General features: G+C 44.5%; 1 protein-coding gene across 1 annotated transcript; it reads left to right on the forward strand.

Moving 5' to 3' along the window:
- wnt6b (wingless-type MMTV integration site family, member 6b) lies at positions 1 to 27,400 on the forward strand. The gene is made up of 5 exons (XM_037110932.1): positions 1 to 659; positions 795 to 1,701; positions 11,514 to 11,734; positions 21,271 to 21,593; positions 22,964 to 27,400. Exons 2-5 carry the CDS (start codon positions 1,622 to 1,624, stop codon positions 23,423 to 23,425), a joined length of 1,086 nt encoding a protein of 361 aa, XP_036966827.1. The 5' UTR covers positions 1 to 659; positions 795 to 1,621; the 3' UTR covers positions 23,426 to 27,400.

A 27,400-nucleotide genomic window follows, 5' to 3' on the forward strand; every position in this document is an offset into this window, starting at 1 on the left:
AAACAAAGGAAAGTACAGGTCAGACTCCATCATCTGCAGACTGTCGGCAAAAACCACCCCTGCTGACCTTATTCCTGATGCACTTGAAAAGTTTGTCAGAATTTTAGAAAAAATCCAGACATCTTTTCACAAGTCAAACCTTCGGTGAGAGGGGTGTTTTGTTTTTGTTATTTTAGAGGTGAGAGCCTGGCTGGAGTGAAGGCGTGGCGTTATTTGGTTATTGTGGTTTTTGTGCGTAAGCGAATTGGAACCGAGGGACCCGGGCTGTAGGTGCCGGACTGGGTGAGTTTGCCTTGTGTTACACTCGTGATTGATTGCGTCACTGCAGTGGAACGAAGCCGGGTGTCAGGGCTCTTTTATGGGCGACTCCAGTACAGTGGTGTTGGATTTCAATGGATATGCCCTTGGCCAGATAGGCGATGATACTACCCGGCCCCTACGCGCGCGCGCACACACACACACACACACACACACACACACACACACATGCACAGAGTGACACACACACAAAAAAATAATTCCTCTTGAAGACATGACGAGATACCCACCCAGATGGCTCCACAGTCGGTTGGCACCAATATCAGAAGGGTGCCACCACACCTGTGCTGACATCACCTCATTCCACAAGCTCTGATTTCAGGTCCACCCTAAAAAACACTGTAAGTCAGGTCTCTCTTCTTCTACTACTTCTGTGTGTGTGTGTGTGTGTGTGTGTGTGTGTTTACCCCCTCTCCGCTCTCAGCCGGGTCCTCCTCGAAAACTAATTGCCGTCTCTTTCTCTCTCCCTCTCTGAGTGACAGCGAGGATTTCGCTTCGCCCGGAGCGACGTCACACCGAGGTGGAAGAGGACGAGCGCATTTTTTTCCTCCGTCTTCTTCTTTTTCCCTCCTCCTCCCTTTATCATCCAAGGAAAACACCTCGACAGACCCGCGGCGCGCAGACGCCTCTACCTGCAGCAGCCGGTGCGCACCGAGCATTTAAACTTCACCAAGTTCATCCAGTGCGTCAGCCTCGGAGCGCGCAGGGGAGGGAGCGACATCCAGCAGCGCCAGAAAAAAAAAACCCAACAACTTTATTTTCTTTTATCTGCGAGAGAAGCAACTCTCTCTGCCTTCCTCTTCTGTTATTTTTTAAATAATTGCTTCACGTATCTGTCAAAGCGTGGCGCGACTCGGAGCGCCCACACGACCAGAAAATCTTTGGTGCGCACCGCTTTGCGAGCCTCGTCCCTCCGTGAGAGCGATGTAACGCGGCTGCGACAGACGGAGCAGAACGACAATGAAGAGGTTAACCACACCTTTGAGAGCGGACATCTCCTCAGTAGCCTCCTGACCAACTTTCTTGCGCATTAAGATGCGCCCGACAGAAGAGGAGCTGGAGCTGGATGGTGAACTTTTTGCGCTCTCGTTGTTAGACAGTTTCCAGTGAGCTTTCTTTCTTTTTGTTTTTGTTTTGTTTTTGTTTTTGTTTTTTGTTTTTTAACGCCGAGCGTGTCTCCCCGTCAGAAGACAAGGACCTCCTATGTATTTAAGAAATAGTCCAACTCGGTGTTGGCTGGGCTCGTCAGTGCTTTAAACTTTGCCGGGGGTGGGGATCTCCTGGAGGATTTGCTGCGTTCACCATGACGGTTCGTCTCTCACGGATCCAGCTGGCCCTGTTCTTTATCCTGCTCTGTCCGGTCAATATCATCGGGCTCTGGTGGTGAGTGTTCTGCATTTCCCACCTGTGTTTTTTTTAATGTCCCTCCGTCTCGTGTCAACCTTGGACTCAAGTCACCTCACTTAGTTTCATTTTTACTTCTGCGCGCAAAAAACATGTGGCTGGCTCGTTTCGTGCAGCACCAGCAGGCAGCATTAGCTCACCGGCTTTTCACCTAAATACTCAGGATAGCCCGGGAACCATCTGTGACAAATGTGATCGACCTTATCCAGGCTGCAGGAGCAGGAACTCAAAAAGACATGACGTTATGTGCAAAATCGATTAGAAGTAATGCGCGAATAACCAGGCAAAGAAATTATATAAATAAAAAAGTTGGCTGAAATACATCTGCTTAATAGTGTTTTGTTTTGTTTTGTTTTTTTTTCTTTTAAATAAATCATATCCTTTTTTTTCACGCGCTCTTTCGAGGTAATGAAAACCAAAAAAAAATCACCATTTAAAAATATGGGAAATCTGGGTCCTGAGGGTGAAGGACAAAGAGTCAGAGGGTGGTGAGAGAAGTGTCTGCTGGTCATTGCCTGCAGTGATACATGGAGGAGAGAGAGGAGTTGGGGGATAGGTGGTGTGTGTGTGTGTGTGTGTGTGTGTGTGTGTGTGTGTGTGTGTGTGTGTGTGTGGTGGGGGGTTCAGAGTCAGGAATGTCAGGTGGCCCTCTAGGCGCAGTGGATATGTCATCATAAAACAATCCATATAGGCTCAGCTCTGTGAGGTGTGTGACAGTCGGACAGACAGACAGAAGGACAGACAGACAGCAGATCTGCTGATAACATATTTTCTGTCCATGTGGGTCCATCTGTCTGTCTGTCTGTCTGTCTGTCTGTCTGTCTGCGTAGTATTATCCTGTGTGCAGTGTTTCATTAGACAACATCCAATATGTTTGGCTTTCCTTCCTTCCCTCTCTCTCTCTCTCTCTCTCTCTCTCTCTCTCTCTCTCTCTCTCACACACACTCACACTCACACTTGAGCGAAGCGGCAGTGTTTGTGAATGTGAAGCTTTGTGATTTTTTTTTTCTTTCTTTGTCCGGTTTTTCTTCTTCTTCTTCTTCCAGCGAATCCTCCCACTGTTCATTCACAGCCCAGTCAAGGTCAGTGTGGGTTGTAGTGTCAGAGCGGCTGTGCGTGTCCTTGTGTGACTGGCAGCTGGACCGTCTCCCCCCCGACAAACCTTCCTTACATCCTGTCACTTCACATGTAAACCTCTAAAAGATGTGAGGTAAAAACACGTCACCTGTGGGGATTTATTGATAATTAACTGGATATGGAATTTTAAATATTACCGGCTCCTTGTTGCTTCTGTTACATTACTGATTTGATGTTGCTGTTGTATGTGCAGGGTTGACATGCAGGATGAAAGCTCACAATACAGGTGACAGTGGATAGATACAGTACGATGGAGGTCATAGGTCGAAGCTCTTATATCAGAAAGTGTATAATCCTCTGAGGTCACCGAGCAAGAGGCGAAAAGCTGCATTCACACTGAAATTGCTGAATCTGGAAATGCAGTTTACGCGCTTCTGCACAGATGTATACCTAAACACTAGAACAGTTCAAAATCAGACAAATCATCAGTGCATCATAGCCGCCGTCTGCTGAGGAGAGGGACAGACGCAGTCCAGTTGCACTGCTGTGTCTGGTTCTGTTCGTCCCACGACCTCCATCTTCACTGTGAGTGTGTCGTCACGAAGCGCAATTCAGAATCTGTTCCTTCTAGTCTTCACTTTCAGTCAACAGACCGAGTTTGAAAAAGTGATTGGATCTTGGCTCAACATGCTATAGCTACAATTCAAGCAAACAGAAACTCTTCTGGTGCGATGCTGATCAAATCTGTATTTCACAACAAGCAAAATCATCCAGTAAATACATGTTTCAGGGACGGTGTGTGTGCTGTGCGACTGATACTCGTGACGTTAAAGTGATCACTCAGAGGATTAGAGGTGCAGAACTCTTTGAAAGTGTCTGAGGCTGATCTTGTGAGAGTTTTCTAAAAGTTTTCCTTGTCTAACAGAGTTGCCGGATTGGAAATGTTAAAGTATCGTACCTGAGGCTTAAAACTGTCGTATTTTGAAGGGAAACGATTGTACCTGGTGGGAAACGTGGAATCCATATTTAGTTATCCTGGTCATGTGAGGAAATCAGATAAATGAGACTAAAACCAACTGCTACTATCAGTGGTACAAAATGGTTGAATTATTGGACCGTAGGATGCCAGTTTGGATTTTTCAGAGACGGGATCGTTGGGACATTTTTCTTTTCCTTCTGCAAAGAAATCGAAAGAATCTCCCTCATGAGAAATGCAGGCTCAGTGTGGGAGGAAGGAGATGTGTTTAAAATGTGAAAATTAGCCGTCTTCCTGTCGACAGAGACAGGTCACTTTTTACCCAGGGGCGGTTTGTTGGTCTGTGTCTGAACTGTGCTGTGACCCAGCTGTGGAAGGGAAGGAGGGGAGAAGGATGTCCCTACAGGGGTCCATCAATCAGTTCACTTTGCCTTTCAACTATTCTATTTATTTCGGCTAAATCTGGCAAAATCCTGTCGTGTGCAAGGGTTTATTTTGCACTCAAACACACAGTGATGGAGACATGAGAAGAGAACTAAGTGGCGTGTTAAAATACTTTGCACGTCTAACTTTACGGATGATTATTTAATAGTTATTACCAATCAAAGGACCACAGCTTGCAATGGTAAGCATGAAAGTGTCAAAGAAAACATGATCATTCATCATAATTTATGATTCTCAACTATGCAGCACCTTGTTTCCGTCTCTAAACGCTCATATCATCGTCCTCCTGGCAGCGCATTTGTTTTAAATAAAGCTGCAGTGGATTAAGCGAATCAACGCCGAGACATCAGCGACTTCCTCTTCATCCCCACTGACACACGTTGTCATCTTCTTTCACTCGCTCACTTGTTCGCCGGCACACACTCGTTCACGCACAGTGGCAGGACTGTGGTGCGGCTCGGGTGAAGCCACACCTGTGGCTCGCTCCGCCGTCTGCCAGGACAATGATGCTCTCTGTTGAAAGCTGCTGGACATACCACCGTACATCTCCCTTTCCTCCGTCTCACGCTCGCTCCTCTTCAGCGTCTCTATCTCTGTACTTGTCTTCTGAAGGAAAATACCTATCGCGTGCAGATAGGTTGTCGCTGAAGGAAGAGGGGGAGAGAGGGCCGCAGTGATAGACGGAGAGCGAGGGAGATGAAATGCGGGGAGATAGGCGTCCTTTCAGAGCCTCTTCTGATTAGAGCGCTCTAATCATTTGGCCTGAGAGCAGAGAGCACAGCTCAGAGGGGCGAGGAATGCCTTTGCTCTCTTATACTGGTTTTGACTGCAGTGCTTAGCAGGGCCAACTTTGCTTGGTGTGTGTGTGTGTGTGTGTGTGTGTGTGTGTCTGTGTCTGTCAGAACCCCAGTTTGGCGGACAGCCCGCCCGGAGCGTGCCACAGGCCTACAGGTGCACACACACACTGCATTTGTGTGTGTGTGTGTGTGTGTGTGTGTGTGTGTGTGTGTGTGTGTGTGTGTGTGTGAGCTTCAGCCTTCTCCTTAGTGTGTTTATGTGTGTGTCAGCCCAAATACATCTCCAACCAGTGTATCCTGGTTAATCTGTTTAACATGCGCCCATTCATTCAGTCTTACGGTTATGGGAACATGTATGCACACACACACACACACACACACACACACACACACACACACACAGTCTATAGTCTGAGCCACCATCATCACCAGAGCAGAGCTCTCATTGTAACAGATCTTATCTTGTCCGCTCCACTCCTGCTCTGAAAAGCTGGATGTGTAATCAGGAGCAGGGAGATGGGCACAGATAAAGATTAAATGACGATGTGGGTTTTGGCATTAGGCAGAGAACTAAATTAAAACGTGTTTATGCGCGTGTGTGTGTGTGTGTGTGTGTGCACTTCGTATATGGAGTAGCTGTGTTCCAGTGTCAGAGTAACATAGGGCAGAGGCTAAAAAAATGGTCCAGCTTCTGTCAAAATGGCTCAATAAACAACCCCAATCGCTAGAATAAATGTTCAGGCACAAACATCCCTTTGGTTAGGCTTAGGCAAAGATCATGTTACTTGGTTCTGATGCCACAGACATGGCTGTAAATTGTCCTGACGTCTAATTAAAAATACCTGATTTTGTTCGCTAGTGAATTCTCCTGGGTACCTGTCACAAATATCCGGTTTGTCTCTCGACATCTCGTGGTTTTGGGCTAACAAATGTCTGTCCCCTCCAAGGTTGAATGTACAATCACTCGGCTCCTTTTATGATATATAGAAGCCCTCCTCTCAGTCATACCTGCCTCTTCATCTGTGGTGGAAAAAGCATCAGCCCCTAATATCAAGTTAGCGTTCAGTCTCTTCATTTCCTTCAGCACCAACCCCAGTGGAATGGATTCAGTTTTTATATGTGGGTGTGCCACCGTCCAACGTTGTTACAACTGAACAAACCTTCAGAGCTTGTTTATGGTGTGACATTGGCTCGGTGGTGTCGGTTTCCTCTCGGTCACACTTTATATTACTATTTAAAAATTGGGTGCATTACAAATTAAGAGCGCAGAGAGTTTTTTTTCTTCTTTTTTATAGGAATACAAATCTCAAATCTTCTCAACTTTGTCTGACACCAGCGAGAGCGACGTGAGCAAACATGTTGGAAGGTGATCGACGTGCCCCAGACTGCAGGGTCAGGAGCACGAGAAGGAGTCGATGAGGGCAAACGGACCCTCTCAAGTTTTTAGCGACGCTGCCGAGGTGCTGAATTTGTTCCCATCCACCTTCGATGGGCTTTGTTTGGAACAGCCGGACAGATTTTTAGGCGTGTTTGGATTTTCTTTCCACTGTCATGGCTTTATCTTTTCGTTTCCATCTCCTCATTATCTCACACTGAAGCTGTTACCATCTCCTTCTGTTCCCCAGTCCCCCTCTTTTTTTAGCCATCTCTCTCTATTTGACCCTCACTTCTCTCTTTTCTCTCTCTCTTGCTCTCTCGCTGTGGCGTCTCAGACTAGCGCTTGTCGTGACTTTCTTCATCTCCAGCATACTTGAGGGATTAAGGAGGGATGAAATTCACTCATTCGTGGGCGGAGTGAAAAAAGAAAAAAAAGAAGGGCCCTGTACAGAACAGCACTTTATCTATGGTGCCGTGAGATCCTTAATGAAACCTGAGGTCGCTCCGAGCGCCGATGTTTAATCTCTTTCAGACCCACCTCTGGGCCCAAACAACGCTGAATAACGGCGTCGATTTCTACTACCTGCATCTGAAACCTCATTTTTTATTTAGAATCAAATCGTGAAAAACTGTCAATCTAACCTTGAATGAAAGAGATGTGAAAATAGTTCACTTATATGAGCTGATTTAGACTGTTCAAGCAACCACAAGGTAAAGGCTGAGCTCTGGATTGGTACAGCTGTTATCTTGTCACAGGTGGTTACAGTGTTTAAAGTCCTATCAGCGCTTTTGATTTGGCTATTTTTGTTCCTTTATCTCGTTTTATCTCTCGACAATATGACCCCCTGTCTCTGTTTTGGGACTGTATCATCATCAAGAGCTGCTCATGCGAGACGGCGTTTCCTTAAAACCCCTGATAACATCAATGGGCTGCACATCCTAGTTCGCCTTATCCCGTTTTCGGGAGCCGTATCTTAAACGAGAGGCAGAGGAACAGTGGCACTTTGCGTGAAGAGGATCCGATTACCGTCTGACTTTGTAGTTCCTCCTCCAAGTGTACACTATGCTTTTATCTCCGTGCATGCCTGCACAATAGCGAATGCATCGGCTCGAATAAATGTGCTTGTGTGTGTGCTGTCTAATGTGTGGGCAGGGGATTTCGTGCAAAAGCTGCATTACTTCACATGTATGCATCCGTCTGAAGCGTGTTACCCAACGTATTAAAAGCCGTTCAGCTTTTTTCTGGAGCCTACAAATGAAGTCCTTCCCGTATTCTACTCATCCTCGCAGGGATGCACACTTTTATGTAACGATCACCAAACAAGGGCAAGAATGCTGGGCGCCCACCAGTCATCCGGTTATCCAATTAATGCACCCCATTTTTGGGTATATCGCCAGAGACGCGCTTTTCCACCTCAGTTCACTCCACTTTCCGATTCAGACTTCATTCTCTTCGCATCATGCTCTGTGGCTAAACTTGAATTTATGACAGTCCAATGGGGATCATCAAAACAGCCTTAGATCCAAAATTAGGGGGATGAATTCATGCCGCTGAGTTAAAAGGGTTTCGCAAATATATTTCGATATATCTGTCTCAATTGTTAAAACTTAAAGCTATGCAGTTAGCCTACAGCCAGTTTTAAGTCCTACTATTGCTTATTTCTCTTCACATCCCATTGCAACTGTTGTACAGCTGCTCATGTTGACCAGATTTATGAAATGAATTAAACTGAAAGACACTGAACTCAAGGCAGAATGTGAATTGTTCTGGCTTGTTGAGATGAGTTACAGTTGATACTGCTTACATAAATATAACACAAAACGCAAAGGCAGGTAGATGACAGAGCAAGAGACAAGCTGTAATAAAGAAACAAATAGATAGGCGGTGTAAAATACAAGAAGCAGGAGGGTATGAAAAGGTTGAAGGTTAAAATAAAATGTAAATACATAATAGCATAAACAATATTTGTGGCAGTTAAGGGTGCTGTAAGAAGAAATGGATACCTATTGGATTCATACTCCAAACAAAAAAGGGGGCAGTAAATCACCAGAGTAATGCTAACTGCTGCTAGCTGTAGCCGCTGACGGTTAACCTCAGTTAACTGTGCAGCAAGTGGTGAGTTTAGCTGATTCTGCCTGGACGGGCAGCTCGGTACACCAGAGGAGTGTTGTGTTGTTTGCTGTCAGACTGTTACCTCTTGGGTCACAAACTGGCAAGAGGCTAGCTGAATAACATGCTAACTTTGGTAGATATCTCAATACAAAGACGTCAGAATGGTTTCTTCACTTTCCGCTTGCAATTTTTGAATATTTAAAGCTGAAATTCATACATATTGTGCTTTTAAAAGACTGCCGTGGGGAAACAGAACAGACAAACCATCTAAGACTGAGGAGAGTACACAGGTTTAAATACAAACTAAGCTAACGGGGGATGAGGTGCAGGTGGAGGGACACGGAGAGTTAGCAGTGCTAACGAGGCTGATGTGAGACAGGTGTGTGTGTGTGTGTGTGTGTGTGTGTGGAAACTGAACAAAGATTGCACAAAGATTAAAAACTGAGCAGATGCAAATTATCCCAAACTTCTGTTCTACAAGTATCGTTGGTTTTGCTCTCTCACCGCTCCACTTTGCTGTATTTGCTTTTGTTCGCAAAGCGATTGCAAGAAAACTTTTCTTACTTCGCTGTCACAGCTCTCCGTCTGTCTCGCTTTCAGGAAACCATCCAAACTTCATCCAGTACATTCACTAGTTTTACAACTCTACACCTCCCATTGTAAAAAAGCGGGCTGGCTATTGTGAGCTGCTGACAGAGCTGCCTTCCCAAGCGCTGACACACACACACACACACACACACACACACACCGACACACACTCACAGGCACAAACAAGCAAATCCAAATGATGTTTTCTCACATCCTTAAAACTCTACACAACCTGCACAGAAACACATGAGCGCATTGGTTTCGTTTTCTCTCTCTCTGTCTCTCTCTCTGTCTCACACACACACACACACACTTTCTGACATCAGTGGGTCGATAATAAGTGGTTGTTGAGAGGGAGTGTGTGTTGCTAAGTATTGTACCTGTACCTGCTACTTAACACACACAGACTGTCTGTGTGATTTAATTATCTGTGTGGCTGCCACACACACACACACACACACACAAAACTCACAGACACTCACTGCACACACATAACACCTGTACTGAAAATACGGCATTGTCTCCATAGTGATGTTGTCAATACAGCTGCAATAATCATAGAAGGAATGCAACCGTGGGTGTCCCTGGAGTGTGCGTACATACCTGTGAGTGAGTGTGTGTGTGTGTGTAGACAGTGATGCAATTGCAATTTGGCATGCGTGCTTATTTTCTTTTGCTATAATTTCCAGGTTTTCATATTAAACACCTCTCGCATCCTGCCTCTGCTTGGAGAGTTGATTGTGCACATCCTCAGAAATTAAAAGTACAAAAATGCAGTGTGTGTGTTGTATATCTCTGGCCTCAGAATGGATCACAAAGCAGCCGTAACTATTATCCATGCTGTCTGTCATCATCACACGTCATATCAACAGGATTTTTGGGCGGTTTACCCTTTGGATCTCCTATCCGTGATGTTGTTGGCCAGGAGTCCGACACGAGATTCCCTTTCAGACGTGTTTTCATTCGATCACGTGTTGACGCGTCATCCTGTCACACAAACAGCCTTGTGAAAATAAAAATAGATAGGTTTTCATAAAATGCCAGGAACACGGTGACTGAGTGTGGAAGGATGAGCGTGCATGGATGTGTGTGAGTGTGCGAGTGTGTGCGTGTGTGCGTGCAAATGTCTTTGCTCGGTATCAGACCGCCAGGAGAGGGGATTGGAGAGAGTGTTTGTTCTGCTTCTTAAAACAAACTCTCGAGGCAGATGAATGATATCAGGCGGCACGATTAACGGGGACAGGGCTGACTGAAAACCTATGAGGTAGTCGTTGTGCTCGCTCCTTCTTCCCCCCTCCCTCTCTCTGTCATGCGAACCCTTCTCAGTCCTGTTTCATGGTCACACTTGAAGTTATGGATCACGTCTGCTGTGATTCAGTGGGTAAAAAAGTCAGCTGTGGAGGACGCCGGAGAGAGAGAGAGAGCGATGGAGCGAGTGAAAGGGAATGTGAATGTACATAATGTTAACAGCGTGGAGAGGATGTGGAAATGAAGTCGTCTCGTAAAGCCGCGTTGCTGCGGTGCCACTGAAGAGGCCACGGACGCTGGCAGGGCTTCTGAGTGGCAGCGCCAAGCTCCTCTTTCCCATTAAGAGTTAGAATAAACTATTTATCTTTATTATATACACTCATCTGTCAAAGCGCTTCAGGAGGTCTGGTGGTCCGTATCCATCAAATACAACATGTATGTGTATTTTAATGTTTTAAATATTTGAATTGCCCAACGAGCGCATGATTTATTTCGCCACACATTTAAACATTCATTTCTTCTTCTTTTTAGTAATTTAATATGCACATTTTTCATTTAGACAGGTTTAATCTGGGGTTATGTTTTTTTCTCTCTTCAGCACTGCTGATTGGAGGGATATGTGCGGTCAAGGCGGGGAACTTCTCAACTGTCCAAACAATTTCCAGAGAAGCTGTATCTTGGGAGAAATCTAGAGAGTTCTGGTTTACCAAAATCAACTTAGCAGTAAGATCAACCGTAAACGGCCCGTCTGTTAAGAGGCTTCCAACTGTCTCACGTCCAACTCTGTGAGGACCACACAGTCGTCCCGAGCGCAGTCCAACGGCAAAATGCAGACTTGTGAATCTGACGTCAGGGCTGAGATGCCTCTGGGAAAAACTCGCTGCTCTGTTGTCTCCCACGTGCCTGTTCAAGAAGCTCATTGTCGCCACAGCTGAGAAGTGGTGGGCAGAGTTGGCAGGCTCGCCGGCCGCAGACAAAAACTTACATTTGGTCTGTGGCTGCTGATGAGGGCAGCCACATTGTTTACGGTGTGATTAAGCTAACAGGTGTTGCTCACCGAGAAAGAAAAAAGTGGGAACTTTCTATTTTTATCACGTTACTGAGAGATTTGTTACCTTCTCCTCTCTGACACTGTTTAAACTTTTTTTTTTTGTTTTGTTTTTTTTCCCAGGGCGGTGGGAAGTCCGCTGGTGATGGACCCCAACAGCATTTGCAGGAAGGCGAAGCGTCTGGCGGGGAAGCAGGCTGAGCTGTGCCAGACTCAGCCGGAGATCGTCAGCGAGGTGGCCAAAGGGGCCAGACTGGGCGTCAGGGAGTGCCAGTACCAGTTCAGGTACCGCCGGTGGAACTGCACCAGCCACAACAAGTACTTTGGCAAAATACTGCAGCAAGGTGAGCGAGAGAGGAATGGACGTGTTCTTGCATCTTCTTAAGCATTTTGGGAAAAAACTAATTCTTGTTTACAGACAATTTGATGTGAAATTTGGTACCACTCTCCTATCTTTTAGTTCACTAGGAAGCTACATTAGCTTAGCTTAGCATAGACTGGAAACAAGCTGTCAGAAGGTCACAGCATTTGTGTACAAGCACCTATAAAACTCTCCAAGCACAGTGTTACTTCCAACATATTTGGCATAACAAAAGTTGGCTTTCTGTGTTTCTTCACATTTTTATATCATGACAACACTGTGCTTGACGTCAGGTTAGGTTTAGGCCCAGAAGCCGTCGTTAGGGTCAGGAAAGATAATTTTTTGGAGTAAAATACCTGGTTCTGTCGGTACAAACTCAGCTCGAAAATCACTTGGCATATACTATTTTGTTTTATTGCCACAGAGATGCCTAGTTGTAACCATCCCCTACCATCAGAATTAGTCTAAATCCCCAAAACTTTAACAAAGCTACAGGTTGTTTCCGCATTTTTAACCTTTTTCTAAGCTAAGCTAATTGTCTCCTGGCTCTGGAGCAGCATACCGTCGGTCATATGTGTGACTGATATCAATCTTTTCATCCGCCTCTTGGCAAGAATGCAAATAATATTCCCAACATATTGAACTTTTAGGCTACTTAATTAACAGGCAGAGACTTTATCCTACTTTGTCGAGTTTATTTAAACTATAAATGAGCGTTAGCGTCAACTAAATTACGTTTAACAGGTCGTACCGGCTTTTGGTTCGGCACTAGCTGAAAAGCGCTTGTGACTCACTTCTATGGATTTTTTTTACCCTGTTCCTCGACCAACATATCTGATGGAAGAGATATAAATTCCCACAATCATCTTTCCTCTCTATCAGTCCTTCCAGAAGTCTTTTTTCCTTGGTTTCAAAAAAACACATTCAAAATACTGCCACGTCTAATTCTTCAACCTCAAGTACCTTAGGATCTGAACCCGCGACCTCGTGACCGCAGTCGACGGCCTGACATCAGCCTGAGGTCAGATCCCCGTCTGATGGCACTCCAACAGACAAGGGCAACTGTTGTACCTCAGACCAGACATATTCACACTCGACTGACTCTCCTCCTCATCAGATCGGGCACGCTCGAAATGATCAGCGAAAATTGCTCCTTTCTCTTAACATCTCTCTGTAAGATCTCCTAACATCTTCCTCCAGCTCTTTGAAGTCTGTAATATAAATGATGTCGGGTCACCGCCGGGTCTTCTCCAATTACTGTGTTGGTTTTTCTCTTGTATGATTAGACTCATAGAGAGCGGCTTGTCTCTTCCACGACCGGTACGACAGGGAGTCTTTATCTCTGTGTTGAGTCAACAAACAGGGAATAACCGATATTAATGTACAACACACAACAAAAAACGTGTCAAGCGTGTTATTAAACCAATTTCGGGCCTCTCTGCTGGAAGATGTGCACGCTGAAGTTTCAGGCTCACCTGCCATTAATGTCACGAGGATGCGCCGCTTGACATCTTAATTATATTAATTTTCCGTGCCGTAATGTAACAGTCAATACTGATTTGTTATTTTCAATCTTGTTCCATCAAAGCTGCGCAACATTTTGGAAAAGTTGTGATTACATCTTGGACTGACTTTACATAAAAATTCCAAGTTCATGCAACCCGGAAGATGCGATGTGAACTTTTAACAGCGCGTTATATTGAAAAAGAAAGAGTCGGCAGCCTTGAACGTGCATGTCTTTGTCTTGAGACGTCTTGGTGTAGAGCAGTTTCACAGAAGTCATTTAAGTGTAAGGAACAATTGACATTTTACAATAATCACAAATACAACGCTGTTTACCCAAAAAGATGAGATTCGTCAGAAATGTGATAATGTTCCACTAAAAGGGGAGTCATCGAGAGGCTCAGTCGCGCCGAGCAAGGATGGGTCGAGGTTCACTGCTGTGCAAGGATTTCACTACACGGGCTCGAGAACACTTCCTAAATCTGTTGTCGGTACACACAGGTTGTTTGCAAATGATTTGATTCTGTTTTTATTAATGTACCCCAGCTGTTATGGAATCAGGGTTATTATGTAAAATACGTTCAAACTTCACACATCTTCATGTTATACTGACTTTTTTGTCCAAAAAAAAAAAAAACCCTTCCAGAAAAACACCTGGTTCATAGCTTACTTTGTTCTGTTTGCAAAAACATTAAACACTAGTTAAAAACATCCTGTGGTTTTGTGTTTACAAAACTTGATACGCCATCTTGAGCAGCAGTCTCTCACTTGGCAAGCCTTCTCAGTCGACTAAAATATCGTAGAAATGTTGATATAACACGTGTGAATCGTGCAAATGTTGAGCGTATCAGTTGTTTACAGAAAACTAAAATGTCAACGTTTTATTCTGGTGACTGGTTTTGGTGTCGCAACGTCAGAAAAGTCAACATGTCAGTGACTCGTGTAGCTGATGATTTAAAGGCGTGTTTTTTTCCAACTACCAGTGTTGCCAGTGTCTCTTAACGGACCAGGAGGGAAGGAGAGAAAAAGAACGACATGAAGATAGACTGAGACAGAGGGGAGGAAGAGAGAGGGAAGCGGGGACAAGAATCTACCAGCAGAAGGCCGACTAGCAATTAATCATAAATTCCTGCCTGTCTATACGGAGGGCCAAAGTGCTCCTCTGTTTTGAAGCCTTTGTCCTCAATTACCTGGATCAGCTCTTAATGGCTGTTTATCATGACTCGTACCAGTAAATGTCAAAATAAAAGTGCCTTTGTATTTATTGCTCACTCCCTATAAGTGGTTTACTTAACCTCATTGGCCTCTATTTAGAGTTTTTACGCGATAAGAGACTGAAATCATTCTAATCTTAAACATCTACGTTTTTCTTTGTAGTGAAATGAGACAATCTGTTGCATTTAGTCCAATCATGCCGCGTCGCCATGGGGATGTTGTCTGCTTCTATTTTGACACTAAGATTGTATTAAGATTTATGTTTGATTATATTTTCGGCTGATGTTGATTAAAGTTGTATTGAGGCAACGCATGCTACAAATCAGACACACCTGGCAGACTATCAGTTGACTGCATGAAGGCATTTGGCCAATTTTGCATTGTTGGGGGGGGGCTGAGTTGAAGCGTTTCTCTTCGCACTAATCACAGATTTGTTATGGTCACTGTGAAATATCTTTTTGAAGAGGCGGGGAAGCTGCTTCGTCACAGTAAACTATGACATAAACAAGCTTGATGTGGCTGCATCTGTCCCTAATGAGTTTCGTATGTCTTTGTGTAGACATTTCTCCTTCATCTGGTGCCAGAAAATGTCTATTTTCGCTGTTCATGTGCATATATGAGTTTAGTAAATGCTTTGTAGTAAATCGTCCGATAACCATACGGTGTGAATGTTGGTCTTATTAGTATATGATGATGACAACGTGTTCTCACTACCAAATTGGTCAGCTTGGTCCAGTGGCCTCATGCCTCAAACCAGCATCAGGCTTGCATGTGAAAGGTTTAGCAACAATAAGTAATAAACAACGTCCAGTTATACTTTGAAAGCAGTGTGCTGACAAACTGCTTTTTTTATTGTATGACATATTATTACTCTTGGAATGTTATTGAAGTTTTCAAATGGTCACGGTTTGGTTAGATTTGGACAAAAAGCCCCTACTTGGTTAGGGTTAGGAAAAGATTACGCTTCGGGCTAAAGTATCTAACGTAAGTTATGTAACTGACATCACTGATGTCATGATACATCAGGCAATCATTTACGTACGTTCACCTCCTAATGTTACATAATTTGAAAGCCAATTTCTCTTGACTTGTGGTCAGAAATTGGATGCAAACCCTGTTCTCGGGAGGGAAAGTCCTGTGACTGACTCACTCCAGCCGATCCCCCTGACTTGGACTTTCTCGGTCTTTATACTGCTGCACTAGAGGAGCGCCTCTAAAAGTGGCACTGGAGGAGTACCAGGCTGCATGTTGGCAGTGACGTCAGGCTGGGCAATGATGATCTGGTGATCTCAGTGCGATATGGTTTGTTTTTGTAGATTTTGAAAAATTGAGAGAATATTTGTGGTGCCTGCATAGTGAAAACAAAGCCATGGGGTGTTTATGTCTGGAGCACAATCAAGCTGGCTGAACCATCTTCTTTTTTTTTTGCCTCACTTAACAAAAACACCTGCAGGCTATTTTCACCTACTATTCAAACAGAAACCTTGCAGCGATGCTTTGCTTTGTGACATGTTAAGGGGTGGCACGGCTGCTGTATGACAACATGTGTGTCTGTGGAAGAAACAGACTGTAAATGTTGTCAGTGGAGCGATGAGATAAGTTGCATGCATGCGGGTGAGTCTGTGTTTCAATCAAGACGCTGATCACAATAATGCAAATATCACATCTCCAGATTTATGGCTGAAATAACAGACATTCACGTGGCACGGTGCACGTCTACATTTTGACTTGTTGCACAAAGCGGCTAGAAGAAAAAGCGATCCTGCAGAATGATTATGAGTGTGTGTTCATATTATGGGGGTTTCAGCTGATTTCACAACATTTCTGAAACACTGCCATTTCACACCAGTATTGCAGCGAGAGTGAATGAATGAACGTGTCCACACAGGAATGACAACTCATTTTGCTTCAGTATTGAAATGTTACCTTGTCTTGATTTGAACCTTTCGTATTTAATCAGCTTCAAATCGAGGTCAACATTCTGGTCTCTCCTCATTAATTGGTGGGTATTATCTTCTTTTGCTTGATCACAGCTGTGTTTAAATAGCATACACACCCTGGAGCGGTCATAACTCGCGGTGCAAGCCAGCCAGCATACACTGATGCTACTAATCACATGAGGGAAGTTGCGGCCCTTCTTTGAATGTCATGATAGACTGTGTTACTGTGTGTGCACTGCTGCAGAATAAACAAGGACTCTTGCTTCGGGGTGCACGATGGTTGCAAAGTAATTAAAAAAACAGTTGTCAGACGTGTCAAATATTTCATCACCGGTGATCCTCACAGGTAGACAGAGGTATACAGACAGGTAGTTTCTTGTATTTAATTGGTATTCAGCTACGAAATGTGGCGCTCCATCACCTCCTTCCATTGCATTCACGTTGTAGTTGGAATCATCTGCCCCCTCAAGTGGTTGCCAGTTCGTTGCAATGTTAACTATGCTAACTCCAGCCAGCTACGTTACAGATGCTAACTCTAGTTAGCTACCGTTAACACTGTTAACACTCACTAACATTTGCGATGTTGACTCTAGCCACCTAACATTATCGATGCTAACTCTGGCTCGGTACTGTTAATGCTTACAAACCCTCTCAGAAACTGGAACCAACCGACAATCATTTTGGACCCGACAAACACTGTAAAATCATTCATTCACAATCATAATAATGTTTTTAAGGAAAAGAGATATATTTAATCTGCTCCTTTCTATGAGCTCCGGACATGTATTATTTTAAAAACATGTAAAATGTTCTAAATAAATATGACATTTAAAGCAAGGAACTAGAACTACTGTTCTGTATGTTGGCAGACAGCAAGGTGCAGTACTTCCCCCTGACATGACACCCTTCATTGTCTCCTTTCAAGCAAAAAAAAACAGGCAAGTACACAGATATCAGGGTGTTGTGTTTTCCAGCCACGACTCATGGCATTAAAATCAAAATCATCAGCTGAAAATCTACCCAAACTGAAAGATCTAAAACGGACGAGAGGACAGTCAGCCTCCATCTAAATAGACGTGAAACTTATTGGGGTTGACCTGAGCTGACCCTGACAGTGACAGGCAGATGCTAGCAGCAGCACGCTGAGCCAAAAATGAAGAAACAGCTGTAGTCAAAATAAGCAGCAACTCTACATTTTTCCCTGTGCTTCACAGTTCACACACCACCTCACCTCAAAAAAAAAAAAAAAAATGAAAACACATTATTGTTTGTAATTGTGACGATCAGAGGTGATAATGAGCTCAGACCTGCTCAGTTGTACGACGTATTATCACGTGTAACAGAGACCTGCGGCAACAGAATGAGACCCTAAAGCACGCTGGTTGCCGTCTCACTTGGAACGACACATAGAAGTGTTTTATGAACTGACGATGGGTTAAAATTACGACCTCGTTAAGGGAGGAATTGAAATGGTAAACATGTGGTTAGAGTTAGGTAATGATAATTAAGTTAAAAAAAACAGCAACACTGCACAACTGTTGGTAGGAAACGAGAAACAAACAGCGCTCTAAGTGCAATGTTTTGTGGTCTCATCCGACTACCTGGATCTCGTCTCTATGTCCGTTGTTTTTATGATTTAAATTAATTGATAAGATTCGACAAGTGTTGTTTCTTCTACTCCTGTTTGTGCTCTACACTGTTGGTTTTTCGTGTGCATTTATCTTGTCTTTAGTTCCACTTGTTGTACCTTTTTTTTTTTCAGCTTAACTCGTGTTGTCTCACATTTCCCAAACTGGTGACAGTCTCCTACCGCAGCATATCTCATTTGATTGTGTTTGCAGCCACAACAGAGAACTTCTTCCAAAGACTTTCTGGCAGACTAGATGCTGCAGGATGCACTGCGGCTCCTGCAGACCTCACTGCACGCTCCGATGTTTGTGCAGTGTGTAAAAAAACGCCCGATGTGACCGACAGCTAAATCCAGCAAAAGAGACGATGCTCTTAAACACATCACCCCACAAGGAAACCAATATATGTTATTCAACTATGCTTATCTGGATTGTGAGGTCTTTTTACACTGAACTACTCTCAGCTGTATCCTCCCCAGACCTGCCTGTATCACTGCCTAAAAGTCTAGAGTATTAAAAGAATATGTGCTAATTCCTGCAGAAGGGCTTTCTGGAATTAGAAGCAGACGTCGACAGGCCCAGACACCCTCCATGGCAGAGAATTTGTTTGGAATTCATGTCTCCGAGGAAAATATGAAACAGGGTGCCTCAAATCATTGGATTTTTGATAGCCTATTTTACGCATAACAATACCCCTTTCTCTTTCAGCGCTCTGCTCTGTCTTTTTTTATTTCCCTCCTACTCTGTTATTGGCTTTCTTTCTCTCTGTTTGTCTGCTTTTAGTTGGATAATAAAATAATAATTTTTTAAAATTTATTTATTTATTTTTTCTGCTGGAATCGAAATGTATATCAACGTGACATTCGCTTCATGCAGATTTCCCGCACTAAACACAGCGTTCCCGCAGTGCATCCAAGGACATCCAGACCGTCTCCCAGCTTGTTTGGACACAGCCTCGGCTGCTATCACCATATTGCAGTCATAATGAGTTGTGCGCTGGTGTTTCACACACGTGTCTCTCTAAATGGATCCAGGGATGTTTTGGAGATGACACATCTTGATTCGAGTATGTCGCTGCTTCTGAAAAATCTCGGCTCCGTTCTGCCGAGCGGCAGGAACAGCAAGGTGTGGTCTCCCCGCCGAGCTGCAGCACACCACCGCACACAGTCACAGAAATGCTCTGCATGTACCACCATGCACACGTTAAGTCACAGATTTAAGTTATTTATTTAGGCTGGCGTCGACTTCAGCCAATCCCAAGCAGATATGATGAGATAAAAACTCCGCAGGACCTGTTGAAATATCAAAATAAGACGGCAAAACATTACACAAGCTGACTGTTTGTTCAACGGTTAGATCCACTTTAAACAATACTTTTTCACACACACACGCACACAAACTCGCCTGCGTTGGAGACATCTCAGGGTGTTGGTGTGTACAGCTGGTATTGATATCACGGCGGGCTGGGGTGTGCAGGTTTCGTCGCACGCCACCCATTCTGTGTGTGTGTGTGTGTGTGTGTTACCATTCCTAATGAATCCCATTCACTGAATCATGCGATATGGAGTTGGCAGCGTCGACGGTGGTGACTGCACGCTCGCCGCCTTCCAGCTCTTAGGAATAAAAGTCCTTCGCTTAGTCTCCACACACACACACACACACACACACACACACTGTGTGTGTGTGTGTGTGTGGAGACTAAGCGAAGGACTTTTCACCACACACACACACACACACACACACACACACACACACACACACACACATGATGGCTTGCTAAGTGGCTATTCTTTTTCTCTGCTCAGTCCCCGGTGTCCCATCTATCTGGGCAGAGGTCTGCCATTGACATTATTAATGTCCACAATAATTCCCACTGCTTGCTTGTTTCTAGGCAAAATTTACACACTCTTATTGTCAACAAATCCAGTGAAAAGACTGAATCCGCAAGGCATTAGACCGTCTCTCTGTCCTGTTGCACACAGCTCCGAGCCCATTCCGTTCTACTCTTTAAACATGTCACAAATACGAACCTGGTTCCAAAATATATGGAGTGTTTTTTAAAAGGGTCCCCCCCCTAACTTCTTCGGTGTGTTTTAAAGGTTCCCCTGCATGTGAAAGAATTTCAAAGTCAACAGCAACAGAAGCTCCTCTTTCCCACAGAAAACACTGCTCCTGAACACCTCACCACCACTTTTACTGGGATGTGCTTATCCGTTAAAGGATCAGTATAATGCTCATTTTCACGTACACTCACACTTTTTTTTTCAAAACCGCCCATTGCTGTAGCCCCTCGAGCCCCTCTGTCTGGATGTTTCGTTTTCGCACTCGTCTCTTTATGCACCCTGTCCCAAAAAGCCAAGTCTATTCTAATTGGTCAGCTCTGAAAGGCCCGAGCAAACACCACCCACCAAGTTTCCACAACAGCCCTGCTGGTGTTTTGAGGGCGTGTCTGAGGGTGGTGATTGTACGTCTGGTTGTGACTTCACAAATGTATGAAAGAGAAGGAAATCTTACTTTGTTTAATACAGGACCGTTTAGTTTCAGATAGAGATTTCTCCTGGATCCACCAGTGTTTTGTGACAACAGCAAAAAAAAAAACCCACTGTCAGTAGTACAGAAAAAATGAGGTGAGAGAATGAATGTGATATGTACAAAGAAGCTCTTCTCTCATTTCAGCCCAGTAGTCCTCTTGAGTTTCTTTCATAGCTGTCCTTTTGTCGTTGAGTGAACGACAATAGCTGCAATAACTGAGGATAAAGATGTGTTGAGCCGAGGGTGTGAATGATGCTGAAGCCACCGGCGAGGACAGACGATCAATTTGCAGTTGTGGTTGGACGTGCCTTTGGCCAAGATTTTTAAGCTCTGCACCAGAAATAAATCAACAGCTGTGGCGTGCAGCGTGGGGGGGGGCGGGAGAAATAGCCGTGCACTCAGCACCACGAATCCAATGACGCTTGAGGATTGAGGGAGAGATGCTTTCATCCCGTTCCATGTAGCTGCAATACTGACTGCCTGGATGGAAGGAAAGATGCCTGGATAAATGAATGGAAACAAGCTCCTTTCACTCGTAGTGCCTTCTGTTGCCTGTGATTGATTGTGGAGGATGTGGGAATGATCCACTTTAAAGACCTCTGTAAAAAGATTAAGATCATAATACTGTATGTCCAAATGTGTGTTGGGGTTGTGTGTGCAGTAGGTATCACGTGTCACAATGAAACGTTGTCTGTCCGTAGATATCCGGGAGACAGCCTTCGTTTATGCCATCACGGCGGCCGGCGTGACCCACGCTGTGACCCAGGCCTGCAGCATGGGAGACCTCCTGCAGTGCGGCTGTGAGGCGACCAGGAACAGGGCGCCTCCGCGGCCACCTTCATCCTCTTCCTCCTCCTCCTCCTCCTCCTCTGGGGAGGGAGTCAAGTGGGAGTGGGGGGGCTGCGGAGACGATGTGGAATTCGGCTACGAAAAGTCGAAACAGTTTATGGACGCCAAGAGGAGAAGGGGCAAGAGCGACATCAGGACGCTCGTCGACCTGCACAACAACGAGGCTGGGCGGCTGGTAAGAAACAGTTTCAGAATGAACTTCACGTCTGTGCCGTTTCTGTGTATTTTTTAAATAAGTAGAGACTGAACTCGGCTGAACACAACTGCAATGCACTCTGTGATTTTTTTTTTAATCTACACTGCTACTACACTGTAATAAAAGCTCTGTGATATTTCACCATAGTCTCGAAGGTTTTAGCAGCGAAGGTGTTGCTTGTCCTGTGGAATGTTCCATCATTCCACGAACATGCAACAGAGAAAGACATCGCCCCCAGCCATATTTGTGTAGCGGCGTAAGCTGATATTCTTACAAGAATCAGGTTTCTGAAACACAAAAACAAGAGCGTGCCACACATTTTGTTTTCAAGCCTCCGAGGCAGGTAGCATCTAACGTTTCTTCAGCCCTTGTAGAAGTTTAAAGTTCCTCTTTGTCGCCCGTATAAAGTAAGGCCCCGACAAGTCAACAGGCTACCGAAAGAGTGCAGATAGAGTAGCAACTTTTGAGAGTCTATGCTAATTTGTAATGTAGCTCAGTCAATCGTCCACATCACAATTGCTTTTAGCCGTTTTCGCTGATCCCACTTTCTGTTACGCCCACTTGCAGAAATGTCGACACACGCACAAGCGAAAACACAGAGTTGCAAAGTTCACTTCAAGTCGGGGTCAAAGGCAGGTAGAGAGCAGAGGAGGATTTTGGGATAGAGTCCAATTGTAGCATTAGCGAACAAACCGTTTTGAACAAAAGATGAGACCTGCACACAAATGCCCAGAGGTTGAGAAATAAGCGTGCTGCGATGCGTGCAAAAGTCTGTTTGTGTGCATGCATGCGTGTGTACTTGTATACACATTGTGTGTGTGTGTGTGTGTGTGTGAGTGTGTTTGTGTGTCTGAGCCGGCAGGTGTGTGTGTGTGTGTGTGTGTGTGTGTGTGTGTGTGTGTGTGTGATGGGTTAATTATGTGCAGTATAAGTGAATGATCTGTTGTCAAGGCTTGTTAGATGTAGGAAGGCCAGAGGCAACATGGAGGGAGGGGGGTGGAGGTTGTGGAGTTAAATTCCTTCTGAATAGCGTCTGCTTTTATCTTACCTATCTATCAGTGTGTGTATTTGTGTGTGTGTGTGTGTGTGTGTGTGTGATCCAGTGGCTTTGTCTGTGATATATCATGAAAACACAATAATAAATTACTCCTTTAGAGAACTTGCCATTCTGCGTCACTTCAGGGCACAAGTTTAAAAGTTACCTTTGTTCCTTTTTTTTGTGTTTCATCAACCGTCTCTCTTTCTCTTCTCTCATCTCCCGTTTGCCCTCCTTCACCTCTCTCTTTTCCCCCGTCGGCCCTAACCCCTAAACCCACCCCTCCCCTCCCCTCCGCACTCTCCCTTCCCAGGCAGTGAAGCTCTACATGCGGACAGAGTGCAAGTGCCATGGACTGTCCGGCTCATGCACTTTGCGCACATGCTGGAAGAAGATGCCTCATTTCCGCGAGGTAGGCGACCGCCTGCTGGAGCGCTTCAACGGCGCTTCCAAGGTGATGGGCGGTAACGACGGCAAGACCCTGATCCCAGTGGGCCAGAACATTAAGCCGCCAGACAAGCAGGATCTGATCTACTCTGACGAGTCGCCCGATTTCTGCCTCGCAAATCGGAAAACTGGCTCGCTGGGGACACGGGGGCGCATATGCAACAGCACAGCCATGGACATAAGCGGCTGTGACCTGCTGTGCTGCGAGCGCGGCTACCGGGAGGAAACGGTGGTGTTTGAGGAGAACTGTCTGTGTCGTTTCCACTGGTGTTGTGTGGTCCAGTGCAAGAAATGCCTGGTCCAAAAGGAGCTGAGTCTCTGCCACTGATGAACTGATGAACTGAGGCTGGGAGCTGTTAATATGAATTGGTTAATTATAATTTCTTCTGTTACTTTTTGAGAACTTTGTATAAGTTGGCTAGTGTCAGCAAAGGATAGCGTTTGGACTTTTCCCTGCAATCCTTTTGTTTCAGTTTTTGCACCACTCCAATCAGAAAATGCCCCTAAAATGTTTTATTTCAAATGTTTTGATCCCTGTTCTGGATCTCGGTTCCCAGGAATTTTGAAAGACAAAACAGGAAGGTTCAGCAGGTACAGAGAGTAGATGCAACCACATGGGTACACTTGCAAGGGGGGCTAAAGGAAGGGAAATGGAGAAATTTTTCTTTCTAAACTACCTATATTTTCTTTATTCTCGTATATGAGAAAGGACCAGAGAATGTGAAAATGTTCCATCTCAATGAAAGAGGGGGATATCTATGTGCCACAGCTTCTTAGTGTCACTCCCACCAATGGTTTAGTAGCAGACATGATTGACAGTGACTGCAATCCAAAACCAGGAGTCATTCCTATGTTCCCAGGGCCCAATTTTCCTGGATCCCCACATTTACATGGCACATAAAGGGAACATGACAAAGGCTTCCATGTTCCCAGAGTCCCAGAGAACATGGAACGTGAAGACTATAGATATGCCCCCTGAAAACCAAACGATGATGAAAAGATACAATTTCCTACGTTGAGCGTTCGCTAAGCCCCTAATATCAATTCCATTAATCCATCCATCCATTATGTCCTGCTTATCTGGGGTAGGGTCACATCCACCAGCCACCATACCATGTGGAATGATGGCACTTGTGTGGCCCACTCCTTCTGCCAGTTGTTTCTTTTGGTTTGCTCTTGGCTGACATCTGGCCATGCCGTGCTTGTGGCTCGGATCTGGCAAACAGCGGCATGCCCATGTGCCATCATTCCACATGGTGTGTGGGCTCAACGAATATGTCTGGTGTGGGCAACAATGATTTGCTGCCTTGGATTACATATGGAATCCCTCCCATGACTTCGGGGGTCTCATTCCAGTCGGTTGTGTCCAGTAAACCTCCAAAGGGAGGAACCCAGGAGGATTAGATACCAGTACCAGTGGGTGGCAGGTGACAGCAGGGACTAGGGCATCCCGACCCCCAGCATCACAAGCTGGTGCTAGGTTCGAACAATTACCAATCAAAATTCTTCAGTTCAGTCAGTTAGATCAGAGCTAAAGAGATGACTTTGTCTTGGTCTGGAAACTCTGGGGCTACTACAGTAGGTAGGGCACTAATTAGGCAGGCATGCTATCATTTGCAGCCTTCGCTAGAGCAGGTAAACACAGAGTTTAATCCGTAAACTATTTCAAACCAAGTATCAAACTTACTGGAGCCCCGTGAACACTGATTCAGCCTGTACAGGAAGCCAAAGCTTGCCTCAACAGACCTGCCATGCCTTGTTACGGTTGCTAAACCGTGACTGGACAACTGTTGTTTGAGGGAAGGCTTTAGTGAACCATCAATTCAATAAACTGGCCATTAATCAAAAATGGTCACACTGACTATTTTGAACTATCTGATATTTTAAGTCACTCTGAGACATTTGCTTTCTGCCTATAATATGCTGTTGGATCACAAGAAGATAAGGATGTCACCATGACCCCCAATTCCAGTACTTTCATTTTTACTTCCACGTGTTCACAGGATGAACTTTGCATAATTATTAGACCATCTTGACATTCTACCAAAAATGTTACTATCAGCCCGTCTGTCATTTACAGTATCTTAGCCTCTCCATGTAACTGAACAGGCACTCCAAATACAAAAAGATGCTGGTCTTGACTTTTCTTTACATAATACACATAAAAGGGAAACGGTATCACATTATCATATTTGAAGAATGCTGTTGAAACGCCGCTGTTTTGCAGGAGCGGACTTGGCCTGCCAGCAAAGACTGTTATTTATATAACGATTTGATGACAAGACTACTCACTTCCATCTCTCTCAGAAGCACTTTGGATACGATGGCTGCCCTGGACTTCCTCAATAGCTTGGCAAAAAACAAAAACAAAAAAAACAAACACAAGAAACCTTTTATGGGGTCGTCTGTTTCTATTACACCAAAAAGAGAAACTTTTTTATTTACATGATGTTGTTTGCTATCAAGAAAATGTGTATAATGTATTTTTGTTTATCTGTTACGATACACAGGGCTAATGTAATAATGCACTTTGGATGTTAGCTTTTCGTTTGATACTGTATGTGCATAGGTGTGCGTGCGTGTGAGAGAAAGTGTTACGTCTGTGTGTGTGTGTGTGTGTGTGTGTGTGTGTGTGTGTGTGTGTGTGTGTGTGTGTGTGTGTGTGCAGGCTGGCCAGTTATCACCGCATCCTTCAGTTGACAGCAGTTATATATCTGTTAGTCGCTGTCTCTCGTTATGTTGGTTATTAAAAGCACACCGCTCTTTGACGCGCTGTCTCCGTGCGAGGCAGACGAGATCCATTATTTGTCGTTTGGCGGAGGAAGTATGTTTCCCATAAACCATAAATCATGTCATCTCATTTACAATTACGTTTTTATTGCCAGACAATGTACAGTAAGCATACTGAGCTATAATAACCACGGCGCTTCCACTTGTTCCGTCAGCGCTGTGTGTCTCTTGCAGCGAGTGTTCTGGTGGGGATCTTATCATGCCCTCAAGGATTCATCTTGCTTTGATCAGGCGGTCGGAGTGTTTATGTTTCGGGAAGATAGCATGATCAGACGAGGCTGTTACCAAAGTCACATGCTTTCAATATCGGGGTGCATGGAAGCTTTTTTGCAGGGCCTTTATCCAATTAATCACTGTCTCGTATGTTATTTTTTCGAATGGAGCGCACAATGACTGAATCATTTTAGGACTAAGAGACAGAGTGGCTGTAATGTTGGCGATCTATCCTAAGATCTTGAAAAAACAGATACATTTAGACATCAATCGTTTTATCGTTTTTTTGTTTGCAGTAACAGAGTAATTTGATACACTTTGTTTTGACGTATTCATTAAAAGCATTTTGGAAAGAAATCTTTCACCGATTTATCCCTGCCCGTTTTATCCAATCAGGACAGAGAACTCCTTAAAGAGGCGGTCCTGTCTGATCCTCCCGGCTGCTGCTACATCTGGTGATAAGTGGTTGGCTAACTGCAGAATGGACAGGATGTTAGCTGAAATGACAAAGACAAAGAACAAGGCCTCGATGTGTCATAAGATGCAGTTAGCAGTACACAGTGACCACGGCACTTGCCGGATCTTTACCGGAGCAATCTTGCATCTGAGAGTATCTCTACGATTCTGTTTAAGGTGAGTTCAGCAAACACACTGGTTACGAAACGGCCGTATCTTATCAGCGGTGGTTGTCGGCGGAACAATCCACAGATGGGTTTTTTTCTTTTTGGGCACGACAATAAATCTCTGTACATGGTAATCACGGTGACATGCCTTTCAGCAAGTTATTGTTGCTCTAACTCTTGATTGTGTCAATGTGAGGCCTCGCGACGGTGGTGATTATCAGAAATAATTACAGGATGTTTCGGGCTGACATCGCCGTAACCTCCACGACTGTACAGAACGTGATGGAGTTGAGACACAGTCACGTCAGTCGTGCTTTCTGAGTTTGTGTACATCTTCATCTGGCCTGCAAAGTGAGGTGAACCTAGAACCATTTGATTATTATGATATTTAGCTGAAGTAACATTAAGCACATTCCATGTACTTTTTATCTTTTGGAGAAAACAACAGAATAATGCAGTAAGAGAGAAAGGTTTTTTTTTTGCCAGAATGGGAATATCCATTGATTTGTCATCTATTTAAAGACACTGTGTCATGTTTGCTTCTCATTTCGTTATACTTTTCATTTTTTGTATTCCTGCAGACGTCGTTTCATATCTGGATGTTGCGTTGCATTTGTTCATTTAGCGTAGAAGTACCGTTTGTGACTCACATTCAAAACACTATTCAAATAAAAAGT

This window comes from Acanthopagrus latus, chromosome 9 (assembly GCF_904848185.1).
Source record: "Acanthopagrus latus isolate v.2019 chromosome 9, fAcaLat1.1, whole genome shotgun sequence".
NCBI classification, from domain to species: domain Eukaryota; kingdom Metazoa; phylum Chordata; class Actinopteri; order Spariformes; family Sparidae; genus Acanthopagrus; species Acanthopagrus latus.